Source organism: Loxodonta africana, chromosome 19 (genome assembly GCF_030014295.1).
Source record: "Loxodonta africana isolate mLoxAfr1 chromosome 19, mLoxAfr1.hap2, whole genome shotgun sequence".
Lineage (NCBI taxonomy): Eukaryota > Metazoa > Chordata > Mammalia > Proboscidea > Elephantidae > Loxodonta > Loxodonta africana.
The window spans coordinates 52684092-52699261 of record NC_087360.1 but is presented as its reverse complement, the minus strand read 5'-3'; the positions used below and the strand labels follow the sequence as shown (position 1 = coordinate 52699261).

General features: G+C 44.4%; 1 protein-coding gene across 3 annotated transcripts in view; it reads left to right on the top strand.

Moving 5' to 3' along the window:
* BMP1 (bone morphogenetic protein 1) overlaps positions 1–15170 on the top strand; it is a 46752-nt gene that overhangs the window by 14579 nt on the left and 17003 nt on the right. For all 3 annotated transcript variants that reach the window (XM_003412479.4, XM_023551026.2, XM_003412480.4), the window contains 2 exons: positions 13399–13501; positions 15034–15150. In XM_003412479.4, coding sequence (XP_003412527.1) covers positions 13399–13501; positions 15034–15150 — 220 coding nt within the window. The remainder of the gene's footprint in view (positions 1–13398; positions 13502–15033; positions 15151–15170) is intronic.

The following is a 15170-nucleotide window of genomic DNA, read 5'->3' as shown; positions in this document are numbered from 1 at the left end:
TCAGAGAGAAATCTTGGCCTCTACCTCCCCACTCACCTTCTTGTGGGTAAGCTCCTGGTCTTCACACTTGCTGTCACTGTGGGGCTGACTTTGGGCAAACTATGGAAGTGGGTCAAGTTTGTCTCCATCTTCAAGGCCTAGTTCAGATATTACCTCTTCCAGGAAGCCATAGAACTTGATGAGCATCTGCCAGGAAAGACACTCATTGGCCTCAAGCAGGGTGGAAGCTGGGCACTGGAAGGACTCCAGTGGTCCAATCTCTCACTGCACGGTTGAGTAGCCTTTGTTTGAATACCCAAGGTGATAAGATGATCACTACTATTCAGTATATCCCATTCTGTTCTCCAGCCAGCTCTTCATGTTAGAGTTTCTTCTTGATACGTGGGAGAAATCACTCACTTGCCCCAATACTTCTCTTTAGAAAAATTCAGAATAATTGGCTCCTTCTTTCCCATGTCAGCCCTCCTAATGTGTGAAGGCCACTCTCATGCCTCTCCAGATCCCTTCACAGGCTTTTCACGTGGAGGCCAGACCTCTCACCCAACCGTGGGTCTTCTGTGTTCTTATATTTGTGGCTCCCAAGAGTGAACTATAAGACTTTATTTCCCTTGATTGGAACATGGTATTTAATATACTAGAGTGGCCTCAAGCTGAATTAGATTTTATTATTGGTCACCTTGTTCATTCCAACATCTTGGATCATTTTGAATCAGAATTCTACTATCCAGCATGGTGGCCATCCCTCTTCCCTCTGCCATGTGCTAATTTGATAAGCATATCTTCTGGGTTTTGATCTTGGTCTTTGATCAGAACATTGAACAGGACATGAACAAAAACAGGCCATGAGAGCTGCCATCCAGTATCTCCCTTGAAACTGACATTGATCTGTTGATCTGTAGGCTTTGGGCATAGTTATCCAACCAGCTGTGATGCCACTTAACCATCTGGGCTACAGGCCACCGCCTTGTTGACAGGGATGTAAACTCCTTTCATCGTTACATCCCTGGCACAGGTAGTGGTTCATAAATGCTGACTGCGTAGATGGAATGCCTTATCAAAATCAAATCCACTGTTCCACCAGTTGATAAAACCCCTTTTAAAAAGGAATAGAAATTCATTTGACATGCCTTGTTTCAAGTGAACCCAAACTGGCTTCTAGTAATCAAGAGTTTCTTTTCTAAATGGTCACAGAAAATCTGTTTAATTGGGCATTGACGTTCAACTCAGTGGGTAGCAATTCCCAGAATCCACTCCCAACTCTCCTTCAACAGACACATACACACTCCACACACGCACACACACCCATACACCCCCATTTTGAAGATTGGGAAAGCATTTGTTCTAAGTTCTCAAATGACAGTCACTGATCACATCTGCAAATTATTTGAATGCCCTATGACGTAAGTTTGAGCCTAGAGACAATAGCCAACTTACAGAGAAGAGGCGCTCACTGGCTCTCCAACGTCTATGTTATTGAGCTTTCCTTTCCTTTCCAAATGATGCTTATTTTATTTCTTGTAATTTAAGAGTTACTCTCACTTAAGACGGACTTTTATTGAGTAATTCTGTTGTCGCCTTTGATTAACTTTCTACCGTCTTCCCTCAAAAGTGAACCTATACCTTCCTTGTTTTCTTTGTTTTGAAGCTAACTTAAAAATTGCAATTCTTTTTTACTATCTTGTATTGATTTACTATCTGGCCATCCCTCTTCCACGGGTCTCTACTCAGGGCTTTGAACCTGTTGGTTCTGGTTTGAACCCCTGCTGAGAACCTGCATTTCTAGCAAGTTCCCAGGCCAAGCTGCTGCCGCTGGGTAGGGACCAGTTCTGAGAACCACTAGTAGAGCAGTGGGTCTCCAAATGTATTATACGTTGGAATCACCTGGGGATCTTGTTAAACTGTGGATTCTGATTCAGTATATCTGGGGTAGAAATGCAAATTTCAGCAGGGGTTCCAACCAGAATGAACTGGTTCAAAGCTCCTTTTCTACTATGCGACTCTTTGAAAATCTCACCTGCAGGTAATAATAATACCCAAAGCCCACTGCTGTTGCGTCAGTTCTCTACAGCAACAGACTACTACTCTTTCTCCCATGGAGCCACTGGTGGCTTTGAACTGCCAACCTTTCGGTTAGCAGTCAATCACTTTAACTACTGCGCCACCAGGTTCCTTAATAATAATAATAACTAATGATTATTGAGTATACAGTTGGCAAGGCATGTGTTAAATTCCTCATTTGTGTTATGTTTTCTAATTAACACCCCAACATTATAGGCCAAGTACTAACATCCCCATTTTTATATGAGAAAACAGACTTGGAAAAATTAAGCAATATATCCACAGATCATGTAGAACTTGGATTATGACTCAAAAGTCTGTGATTACAATACTGAAAACAAACAAAACAAAGCAAAAAACCCAGTCGTTGTTGAGTCAGCTCTAACTCATGGCGACCCCATATGAGTCAGAGTAGGGCTGTGCCCCATAGGGTTTTCATTGGCTGATTTTTGGGCAGTAGAGCACCAGGCCTTTCTTCTGAGGTACCTCTGGGTGGACTCAAATCACCAACCTTTTGGTTAGCAGCCTAGCACGTTAACCGTTTGCACCACCCAGGGCCTCGGATTGCAATACTATGTTTCTAAAATCCTGTTCCATTTCAACAGCTCCTTTAGTGCTCTTCAGCAGATGTGTGTGCTTACTCTGTGCCCGGCACTGGGCCAAGCTCTGTAAAGATGTATAAGACAGTCCCTGGCCCCGAGGAGCATAGAGTTGGGTAGAGCACTTCACTCATTCCTGCTCAGGAGTTCTATTCAGTAGGCACAGGTATGGAAGCTTCTTTCCCTGTTGTCCAAGGCTGGCATGGACTGGCCCTAGTCTCTCTAGTGGACACATGGCCTTGCCCCAGGAGCCTCTCTGTGCCTTGGGTCTGCTCCTTCCATTATTCCCAGAAGACTTCTCATCCTTTTTCAGAGGCCTGCCTGGATCCTGGAGCTCTAGGCAAAGAAGTGGGCTAGAGAGAAAAATTCCAGAGTCATCAGCACATGGGTTGTAGTTGAATCATCCATGGTCTTGGATAAAATTGTAGAGTTGTAAGTGAACCAAAGATGGAACCCTGAGGGATATAAACATTTAAAGGGCCTGCAAAGGCTGGGAAGCCAGAAGAGAATGGTGTCATCAAATAATAATGGTCACTTTTTTGTTTAACAGTTATGTGCCAGGCAAAGTATTATCTTGTATGCATTGTTTCATTATTCCTTATAATAGCTTTATGACATAGGTACCGTTATCCCCATAGATGATATACCCAGTAAACCCCAGTATAGATAACGGAATTGAGGCTCAAAGGAATTGAGTAATCTGCTCAAATCTGCGCAAGTAGTTAAGTGGTAGAGCCAGCATTCAAATCTAGGACTATCTGACTCCAAAGTCTATGCTTTCAACAGTGAACCTTAAATAAATCCTCCTGCTTTAGCAGGTGGACTTTGACTTCTGTTTTGGCTGCTGACAGGTATTTTTTCCCTTGCTTCCCAGTTCACAGCTTATCGTCGGAAACGTGAGTGGTAAAATCTTAGAGGACAGCATATGCCATGGGTATGTCAAACAAGAGAAAATGCCATTTTGAAAGCCCTCTTTTAGGTTCCCCAAGTCTCTATACTTCAAATAATTTGTAGCCGACTTGAAGAAGACTTACTAAGTTTCCCAAGCAGTAAAGACAGGCCCTTGATGAGGAAGAGAGAGTTTTAAGGAGATTGTGGTCAACAGGTCAAGTGTTGCCGAGGAGCCAAGAGGATAAGAACTTAAAATGCCTTTTGGATTTGGCGGTATCATTCCTAACTCTGCCTTCTCATATCCTACTACATCCTGCCTCCTCCACAATGCTGTCCCTGACCTCAGCCTCCCATCTCCCAACCAGGCGAATGTGCCCCCTCCCTTCTCTGCAAGGCCTGTGCTATCCCTTTGTCTAAGTCCCTATTTTTTGTGTGCTGCAGGGCACGGGGCTCTGAGGATGAAGTGAAAGCTAATGCTTGTTCTTAGCACAGCTGCTGAGCAGAACTGATTTGCAGACCCAGGGAGGTCACCTGGAGTAGTGGTTAAGGGTGTGAGTTTAGGATTCAAAGTGCCTGGATGCTTTTTACTGGATGTGTGATCCTGGAGTCCCTGGTGGTACAGTTAATGTGCTTTGGGTGCCAACTGAAAGATTGGCCTTTCAAGTTCACCCAGAGGTGCTTTGGAAGAAGGGCCTGGTGATCTACTTCTGAAAAATCAGCCATTGAAAACCCTGTGGAGCTCAATTCTACTCTAACGCACATAGGATCACCATGAGTCAGAATCGACTCGATGGCAACTGGGTTCTTGGGGAAGTTGCATAACCTCTTTGTGCCTTTGTTCCCTCATCTGTAAAATGGGCATGGTGATAGCACCTCCCTCATGGGGTTGATAGGAGGATTAAACAAGTTAATCAACATAAAGTGCATAGAACAGTGCCTAGCACAGTGAGAATTCAATTAGTGTCAGCTGTATTATATCAGTTTATTCTTAATCTATTAAGTGAGTAAGCCCTGGTCAACTCCCCCAACTGCTCCATTTGCCTCATTCTACTTCCAGGATTCTGGTCTTAACCATTCAGTATGAAAATCTTATGCAAACTATAATAGTAAAATTAGCATTTATTGAGTGCTTATCATCTGCCAGACTGTGAAGCTTTACACGTTGATATTCCCCTGAACCTCACGAGCCAGGCACTATCATTAACCCAATTGCCATTGAGTTGATTCCATCATGGCAACCTCATGTGCGTCAGAGCAGAACTGCTCCATAGGGCTTTCAGTAGCTGGGTGGACTCAAACCTCCAACCTTTCGGTTAACAGCTGAGTGTGTGAACTGTTTGCACCATCCAGGGACTCCACTATTACATTACCATTTTACAAAAAAGGAAATGGAGACTCAGAGAAGTTAAATTACATGCTAAGATCACATAGCAAAGCCAGGCATGAAGCCAGGCAGTGGGTCCTGGAGGGGTTCTGTGCTTAACAGCACTTTTTGGCTCTGCCTGAAATGAGAAGCTAGTTGTTCTCTTGATTCTTCTCTGAGAGCATCCAGCGAACATAATGAGTTCTTCCTACATGCCAGTGCACTAGGAGATTTGCACCCAGTAGTACCTCTTTTAAGGAGCTCTGGTGGTGCAGTGATTAAGCACATGGCTGCTAGCCAAAAGGGAGAAAGATGTGGCAGTCTGCTTTGGTAAAGATTACAGACTTGGAAACCCTACGGGGCAGTTTTACTCTGTCCTATAGGGTCACGATGAGTCAGACTTGACTCAACAGTGGTGGATATGTACTAGAGGTCTCCGGGTGGCACAGTTTGTGCTTGACTACTTACCTAAAAGTTGGTGATTTGAATCTGCCCAGTGGTACCACACAAGAAAGGAAATCTGCTTCCGTAAAGATTACTGCCAATTATGCTGAGTGAAATTAGTTGCAAAAGGACAAATGTTATATGAGACCACTATTATAAGAACTCAAGAAATAGTTTAAACGCAGAAGAAAATATTTTTTGATGGTTATGAGGGTAGGAAGGGAGGGAAAGGGGTATTCACTAATTAGATAGTAGACAAGAACTATTTTAGGTGAAGGAAAAGACAACACACAATACAGGAGAGGTCAGCACAACTGGACTAAACCAAAAGCAAAGAAATTTCCTGAATACAGCTGAATGCTTCAAAGGCCGGAGTAGCAGGGATGGGGTTCTGGGGACCATGGTTTCGGGGGCATCTAGGTCGATTGGCGTAGCAAAATGTATTAAGAAAACGTTCTGCATCCCACTTGGGTGAGTGGCGTCAGGGGTCTTCAATGTTAGCAAGCAGCCATCTAAGATGCATCACTTGGCCTCAACCCACCTGGAGCAAAGGAGAATGAAGAACACCAAAGACACAAAGGTAAATATGAGCCCAAGAGACAGAAAGGACCACATAAACCAGAGACTCCATCAGCCTGAGACCGGAAGAAGTAGATGGTACCTGGCTACAACTGATGACTGCCCTGACAGGGAAAACAACAGAGAAACCCTGATGGAGCAGGAGAACAGTGGGATGCAGACCTCAAATTCTCATTAAAAAAAGCCAGACTTAATGGTCTGACTGAGACTAGAGGGAACCCAGAGGTCATGGTCCCTGGAACCTTCTGTCAACCCAAGACTGGAACCATTCCTGAAACCAACTCTTCAGATAGGGATTGGACTGGACTATAAGACAGAAAATGGTACTGGTGAGGAGTGAGCTTCTTGGCTTAAGTAGACACATGAGACTATGTGGGCAGCTCCTGTCTGAAGGTGAGATGAGAAGGCAGAGGGGGACAGGAGCTGGTTGAATGGATGCGGGGAATACAGGGTGGAGAGAAGGAGTGAGCTGTCTCATTAGGGGGAGAGCAGCTAGGAATACATAGCAAGGTGTATATAAGTTTTTGTATGAGAGACTGACGTGATTTGTAAACTTTCACTTAAAGCACAAAAAAGCAAATAGATAAATTACCACCAAGAAAACCCTAGGGAGCAATTCTACTCTGTAACACATGGGGTCTCCATGAGTTGGAGCAGCAGGCTAAGCACCTCATTTAAACCACCCGACTCTCCAGTGGAGTAGTTATGTTTACCTCCATCTTTTCAGAAAAAGGCACTGAGGCCTAAAGAAGTCCAGTCACAGGCCCCAAGTCACGGAGCAGGAAGTGGCAGAGCTGGCCAAGTTTTCTTTGGCAAAGGGCAGTGCTCCCGTCACCAGAGCACAGCTGTTTCCACATGACAGAAGTCGTTACAACTCTTAATTAGACATCTCCGGTCTCAATATAGCCATCACTGTACCTCCCTGTAGGATGTCCCTAACTGCCAGCATGTCTCTTCCTGTTGAATGAGGTAACTTTGGGTCCCTCCTGGCTGACAGGAGGTCTGGGGTGGGCCCTTTGGGGTTCTGGTGATGAGCGCGGGTTCCTTTTTCGGAAAGTCTGAATTCATCCTCTCAGGACAGAGCCAGGTAGTTTCCTTACTCAGTCCTCTGCTTTCCTTCTTCCTCCCAGCAACTCTTTTAATGATATCTTTGTTTTTTGTTAAATATAAAGATAATTTAAATATCATGTTTTTAGATATAAAGAGAATTGTGCATGTTGTAAAAAAATTTGAACAACGTAATATAGCAGTGTATAAAGTAAAAAGTGAATATTTTCCCTTTGGTCCTCCTCCAAATCCCTGTCCTCAGAAGTGGCTAAACATTGGTAATACTTTGGTGTGTCCTTCCAGACCATTTTGTGTATTTTTTTTTATGTGTGTACATGCATGCATGTGTATACACATTTTGGTGTTGTTAGTTGCCCTCAAATTGGCTCCAACTCACGGCGACCTTATGTGTAACAGAAAGAAACATTGCTCAGTCCTGCACCGTCTTCATGATTGTCGCTATGTTTGAGTCCATTGTTGTGGCTCTTGTGTCAAGCCACCTCACTGAGGATTTCCTTTATTTTAGCTGACCCTCGATTTTACCACCATGGTATCCTTTTTTAGCAACTAGTCTTTCCAAGGTAAGAGAGCCAAAGTCTTCCCATCCTCACTTCTAAGGAGCATTCTGGTTGTATTTCTTCCCAAGATTAATTTGTTTGTTCTTTTGGTTGTTGTTGTTGTTGCTGTTAGGTGTCATTAAGTCAGCTCTGACTCAAAGTGACCCTATGTACAACAGAGTGAAACACTGCCCAGTCCTGCTCCATCTTCCCAATCGTTGTTATGCTTGAACCTGTTGTTGCTGCCACTGTGTTAATCCATCTTGTAGTGGGTCTCCCTCTTTTTCACTGGCTCTCTACTTTACCCAGCATGATGCCCTTCTCCAGGGACTGATCCCTCCTGATAACATGTCCAAAGTATGTGAAACATCGTCTCACCATCCTTGCTTCCAAGGAGCATTCTGGTTGTACTTCTTCCAAGACAGGTTTGTTTGTTCTTTTGGCAGTCCATAGTGTATTCAATATTCTTCTCCTACACCACAATTCAAGGGTGTCAGTTCTTCTTTGGTCTTCTTTATTCATCGTCCAGCTTTCACATACATATGAGACGACTGAAAACACCATGGGTTGAGTCAGACACATGTTAATCTTCAAGTTGACATCTTCGCTTTTCAACACACTTTAAAGAGGCCTTTTGCTGCAGATTTGCCTAGTGCAATGCTTCCTTTGATTTCTTGACTGCTGTTTCTATAGGTGTTGATTGTGGGTCCAAGTAAAATGAAATCCTTGACAACTTCAGTCTTTTCTCCATTTATCATGATGTTACTTATCCGTCCAGCTGCGAGGATTTTTATTTTCCTTATGTTGAGGTATAATCCATACTGGAGGCTGTAGTCCTTGATCTTCATCAGTGCTTCAAGTCCTCTTTGCTTTCAGCAAGCAAGATTGTGTTATCTGCATAATGAAGGTTTTTAATGAGTCTTACTCCAATCCTGCTGCCCTGTTCTTCTTCACAGAGTCCAGCTTCTTGGATTATTTGCTCAGCATACAGATTGAATAGGTATGGTGAAAGGATGCAATCCTGATGCACACCTTTCCTGACTTTAAACCACACAGTATCCCCTTGTTCTGTGGGAACGACTGTCTCTTGCTCTAGGTACAGGTTCCTCAAGAGCACAATTAAATGTTCTGGAATTCCCATTCTTTGGAGTGTTATCTATAATTTGTTATGATCCACAATATTGTAAATATTTTTAAACACGCATCTTTGTACACTTGGGCAAGTCTATCTGTAGAAATAGATTCCTAAAAGCAAAATTCCATTCATTCATTTTAAAAATATTTATTAAGCATCTATTATGTGCCGGGCACTGGGGATACCACAGTGAATTAAACAGACAAAATTCATACCCTTATAGGGTTTCCATTTTGGTATAGGGTGAGGGAGAGACAGACAATAAGCGAATAACTGCGCAGTAGATCAGATGCTGATAAGTGCTATAGAGGAAACCACAGCAGCAGGGGTAAGGCGATGAGGTGGAAATGGGAGTTTGTCTTAGCTTCCTAGTGCTGCTTTGACAGGAATACCACATGTAGGTGATTTTAAGGAACAGAAATGTATTTTCTCACAGTTCTGGAGGCTAAAAGTCCAAATCAGAGTCGCAGCATTGTGGATTCCCTCCTTGTCAGCAGCCCCAGGCATTCCCTGGTTCCTTGGCTTGTAGTAGATTCTCACATTGCACATGTCTTCCCCTGTGTGTCTCTGTGTCTAATCTGGTCTTTTTATAACTCAAAAGTGATCAGATTTAGGACACACCCTGCACCGATATGGCTTTACTAACATAAGGCCAAACAGGATTACATCCACGGGTATAGGGTCAGGACTCCAGCACACATTTGTGGGAGGTGGGGGCACGATCAACCCATAAAAGGATCACTGTTACATGTGGGATGGTCAGGGAAGGGCTCATTCATGTCAGGTAACCTTGGGGCAGAAACTGGCAAGAAGTGAGGGAACATGCTGGGTGAATATCTGGGATAAGCTTCCAGGCAGCAAGTGCAAAGGCCCTGAAGCAGGAGGACACTTGGTGTGTTTGAGGAACAGGTGGAGGTCACTGTGGCCAGAGCAGAGTAAGCAAGGAGGAGGGTGGAGGGAGATGGGATCAGAGAGGCAACAAGACTTTGAGTTTTACTCTGAGTTGCATGCACTAAACGATTTTGAGCAGAGGGGAGACATGATCCAAATTATGTCATGAAAGAGTTTCTCTGGCTGCTGTGGTAGGGTGGCAAGATCAAAAGCAGGGACTAATGAACTCACCCTGGAAAGAGATGATGGTGGGGCTGGGACTAAGTGAAGAAGGAGGACAAGGTGTGGCAGCCCTGTGTGTGTCAGAGGAGAAATGTGCTCCAGTCAAAGTTGGTGGTCTTGAATTTCAGGTGGTAATGTGTGGCCAAGAAAGGATAGAGAATGGTAGAAAGAAGAGGTCACAGAACTGAGAGGCCAGGAAATTGGAAGGATCGTCCAAGTGGATGTTGAAATCACCAAGCAATATGACAAGATCGGTGTTAGAGAGTGACAGTGAGCCAGAAGTTCCTCCTTGACCATCATTGGCCCTGGTTACAGACAGCAGTTGCTGGCGCCCACTTAGGAATCTTTTCATCCTGGCTTCCACTCTGTCTGCTTCTAACTCTCCAATAAGCCATAGGATAGGAAGACCTTCTTATCCACTTTTCCTGCAGCAGGGAACCCGGCTAGCACATAAATCATGAGCCTCCCAGGCCATCACATGTCCACAGGCCACCCTGGCAGTTTGGGGTGAACAGCCCTCTGGAGTTCCTGCCTGTTGGAACTCTGGACACAGGCTTTTGGGCTTACTCTGGAAACATACAAGGAAACCCTTTCTGGAAAGTGTGCCTCTCTACTTTTTCTCTACTTCTTGACCTGTTGGGAAGAATCAGTACTTACAGTGTCAAATGTTCCTCCGGCACTGAGTTAACATTTAATGAATTCATATTTAGTGAGGCTGAAATGAGTTAATACATGTGAGGTGCTTAGGACAATGCCTCAGACACATGAAGTGCTATGTAAGGGTCAGATGCTCTTGACCCTGATTTACAGCTGAGGTTCAGGAAGGTTGGGTAATTTACCCAAGGATGCATAGCAGGAAATGAAATGTAGAGCTGAGATTTAAACCCAGGTTCCTGTGCCTGGAACCTGAGCTTTTTTCATTAAGTGATCTTTTCATATCTATGTCTTATCCTTGTAAGTAAGATGTAATCTCCTTGAGGACAGGGATGTATCTTAAAACCCTTCAAGGGAAGGATTCACATCTGGTATCCCCCTCAGCAGACAGCATGACCCCTGCCCAGAGTAAGCACTCAATAAATATGTGATGGTTGGTGACTCAGCCTCTCTTCCCTCTGCCTCTCCTCCCTGGACCCTTAATTCTCATTTCAGACCCCTCATGCCACCCTGGACCCTCCCATCATTGAGGAGACCTGTTCACTCTCAAGATGCTGTGATTTATATTATTTAAGTTGACTGCAGACAGCTGGGTGTTTAACCCAAAGCAATGGCTCCTTACCAGGACTATGTCAGCAAAATGAGGCCCCTGGTCTCATACATATATCTTGTGATGGGAACAGAGAAGACTGGCCTGGGGTGTCTAGGAAGAAGGCTGACCTTAACTGGCAGGCATCTGGGTAGGAGTGACATTTCTGTGCCAAGAGCGCCTTTTTGGAATCCCCCTTTTTTTTTTTTTAATAATATTTTATTGAGTTTTTGGTGGAAGTTTACCCAGCGAGTTAGGTTCCCACTTGACAATTCGAACACAAATTGTTCAGTGACATTGTTGTTGCTAGGTGCCGTTAGGTTCCGACTCACAGCAACCCTAGGTACAACAGAACTAAACACTGTCTGGTCCTGCTCCATTCTCACAATTGTCATTATGCTTGAGCTCATTGTTGCAGCCACGGGGTCAGTCTATGTTGTTGAGGGTCTTCTTCTCTTTTGCTGACCCTCTACCCTAGCAAGCATGATGTCCTTCTCCAGGGAGCATTTTCACTGTACTTCTTCCAAGACGGATTTGCTTGTTCTTCTGGCAGTCCATGGTATATTCAATATTCTTCTCTAGCACCATAATTTGAAGGTATCACTTCTTCTTCAGTCTTCCTTATTCATTGTCCAGCTTTCACATTCATATGAGGCAACTGAAAACACCATGGCCTTGGTCAGGCACACCATAGTCCTTAAAGGGGCATCGTTGCTTTTTTTTTTTTAATACTTTAAAGAGATCTTTTGCAGCAGATTTGCCCAATACAATATGTCATTTGATTTCTTGACTGCTGCTTCCATGGGTGTTGATTGTGGATCCAAGTAAAATGAAATGACATTATTTATTTTATCCCAATGTGTGAGCCTTCTCTTTGTGTTCGGTTTGTTCCCTTCCCAGTACTCTAGTTTCCCTGCCCCCTTATCTTCTCATCCATGGTTTTAAGTAATCCTTGACCTTTTCGTCTCATACTGATGGTTTTTAGGTAGCACACCAATCTTATGGGTAATATCCTTTATTTCGCCTGCCACACTGCTATTTCACTAAAAAGTGATCTCAGGATAGGATCAATTGTAGGCTTAAAGCGTGTCTCAGGATAATGGTTTCAGAGAGTCTTCTATTCTCTACTGTTCCAGTTTTTCTGGATTCTTTCTTTCTTTTTTTTTTTTTTTTTTAAGAATTTCAGTTCTCCATGTTTTTCTCCCATTATTTTTTTTACATCTGGTAACAACTACTGTGCTCCGTCTGGTCTCAGGGTAGATGAAGTTGTGGCTTTTGGTTACCCTCTTACTGTTTTGCTCCTGGTGAATAGAGACCTGTAGTTGTGTCTTAGATAGCCACTCGCAAGCTTATAAGACCCCAGACCCTACTCACTTCTCTAGGATGCACGTCATGCTTTTTGTGAACTGTGTTACTCCAATTGACTGAGTTGTTCCATGAAACTATGGTCCTAAGCCTTCAAATCCAGAAAACCAATGTTGGAAGGTGTTTGATCATATCTGCGGAGTATCTGCTTTTGTGTCTTCAATGACTATATATGCTTACACCCACGTATTTGTATTTACAAGTAAAAAAAAAAAAATTTTTTTTTTTTTTATAGATACTTCTATCTGTTCTTACCTATATACTCACCTGTACCTACCCATATACCAATTTGCCTATACCCATCCTATGTGCTCAAACACTCGTTTTTACTTTGGTTGTGCTGTGCTCGCTACATTCACATTCAGTGCCACTTTTCCCATCACTAGAAATAACTAGTCTTTATGGTGCAACGCATACTCCCACTTCCCCCAACCACCACTGAACATCAGTCTCTATCTATTCTTGTCTTCTCATAAGAAGGGATCGTACAATATTTGTCCCTATGTGCTTGACTCACTCACGTAGCATGATGCCCTCCAGGTCCATCCATGTTATAATATGTTTCTCAGACTCATCATTGTTCTTTATGGATGTGTAGTATTCAATTGTATGTATGTACCACAATTTGCTTATCCATTCATCCGTTGATGGACACTTTGGTTATTTTCTTTTATTTGCTATTGTGAATAAAGCAGCAATGAACAGAGTGTGCATATGTCTGTTCGTGTCATTATTTTTAGGCCTCTATTTTCCTATGAGTGGGATTGCTGGATCATAGGGTAGTTCTATTTATAATATTTCTGAGAAAGCACCATGCCATTTTCCATAGTGGTTGTACCATTTTACAGTTCCACCAGCAATGGATAGGTGGAATCCCTTAACTATTACCCCTAGCAAACAGTCTAGCGTAGGTGGGCAGTGGTCATGGTGCTGGCAGGGGAAGGTCGATGAGGTGTGGGGAGCAGTGTAACCCTCTTCCTTACTCCCCACCCCATTTCCCCTAGATCATTCTTAACTTCACATCCATGGATCTGTATCGCAGCCGCCTGTGCTGGTATGACTACGTGGAGGTTCGAGATGGCTTCTGGAGAAAGGCACCCCTTCGAGGTAAATGGCACCAGCTACCTTCCTGCTACCTGCGAGGCTGATTCCTTCTTAGGAGGACTCACACCATACTCTCTTCATCCTTCTCTGGGACCCAGCTCCATCACCAGCTAGCTGTGTGACTTTGGACAAGATCCTCCTGATCTGGACCTCAGGGTCTTTGGTGTGGTCTTCCAGGCCTCCCTGGGAGGGTGGCTGTCCTATGGGGAGGGGGAGGAAATCGTATGAGTTGCCAAACAGAGGCAGACAGGCTGTCCTGCTCTGGGCATTGAGGCATCCCCATAGCTCCATGGTCTGTTGCTCATCCGTGCAGTTCCAGAGGCTCTACCTTAATTGTCTGCTAGTTCTGGCTTAGGTGCCCACCATGCTGGCAGGCTCAAAAGAGAGCTGGTCTATTAACTGACCACGGGAGGGCTACATGCCTGGCGTGGTGGTCCATGGTTGCTTGCATAGGATATTTTTTCCCTGGTGGTGTGTGTCGAGGGCAGGGTGGTAGTGGGGGGTAATTGGGTTAAAACCACAGAACAGAAGGTACATTAATGAACGCAAAATTAGGGCAGAGGGAGTCAGGCGTTTCTTAACAGTATTTCCAACAAGCCTGAGGAGCTCTATGAATTATCCTTCTCCAGTTTGGACATAATCCTAAATAGCTCAGGGCTGCTCATTTGCATGAGAACTGTTGGTCCCACGGACTGTGCCTGAAGCAGGCTGACAAATTCTTGCTAACCCTCTCTCTTTTTTTTTTTTTCAGTTCTGATATTCAAATATTTCTTATTAGTCACGCAAAGCAGCTGTCCTTACAACACTTCTCCTGCAGACGTGTTGCCATTTCCAAGATTGCAGTTTCTTTTTCATAACTTACATTCCTAGGCCAGCACCCTCTGTCCCTTGCTGAAAGTTGGGAAACACCCAGTCTTACTAGGAACACACAGGTCATCCCTAGTAGATTCTTGCCTACAGAGAATTCCACACATCCACTTATGATGATTTTTATTTCAGAGGGGACTTTTTCTGACCCAGTCCCCAGATTCTGGGATTTATTCAAGATCCTGTTGCATCCCCGTGTTGGAGCAAGTGAAAGCATTTTGTAGTGTACAAAGCTTTGTTTACTTCTTGATTACTGTTTCTTGGCATGGAGACCAAATAAGAAAAGACAAGGAAGGATGGTATATGCTGTTAAAAAAGAAAATAAAGCACACGTACAGTCGGTTATTTTGAGGATCTGCCTTTCCTGCCAGAAATAGATCCATATCCCAAGTGCCTGACATCCTCAAGAATGGTCTCTGGCTTTGCAAAGCCAAGCGGAACCTTGGGCAAATGCAAGCCAACCAGAAGGGGTGCAGTTGGGAGTGTGTGTCAGGCTGCGGGGGCCTGCGCGGCTGTGGGGAAACTGGTGTAGTGGGCAGAGGTTGGGGCTGGAGACCCCAAGCCACCCACCGGGGTAGGGCAGGTGTCTTAGAGGCCCAGGCCTGGTGCGAGAGATGGAAAGGGGCTCACATTGGGGTCCTCACTACTCCTCTGTCCACACCGTGCAGGCCGGTTTTGCGGAGGCAAGCTTCCGGAGCCCATTGTTTCCACGGACAGCCGCCTCTGGGTCGAATTCCGCAGCAGCAGCAACTGGGTTGGAAAGGGCTTCTTTGCCGTCTATGAAGGTACTGAGGAAGGGTGGCAG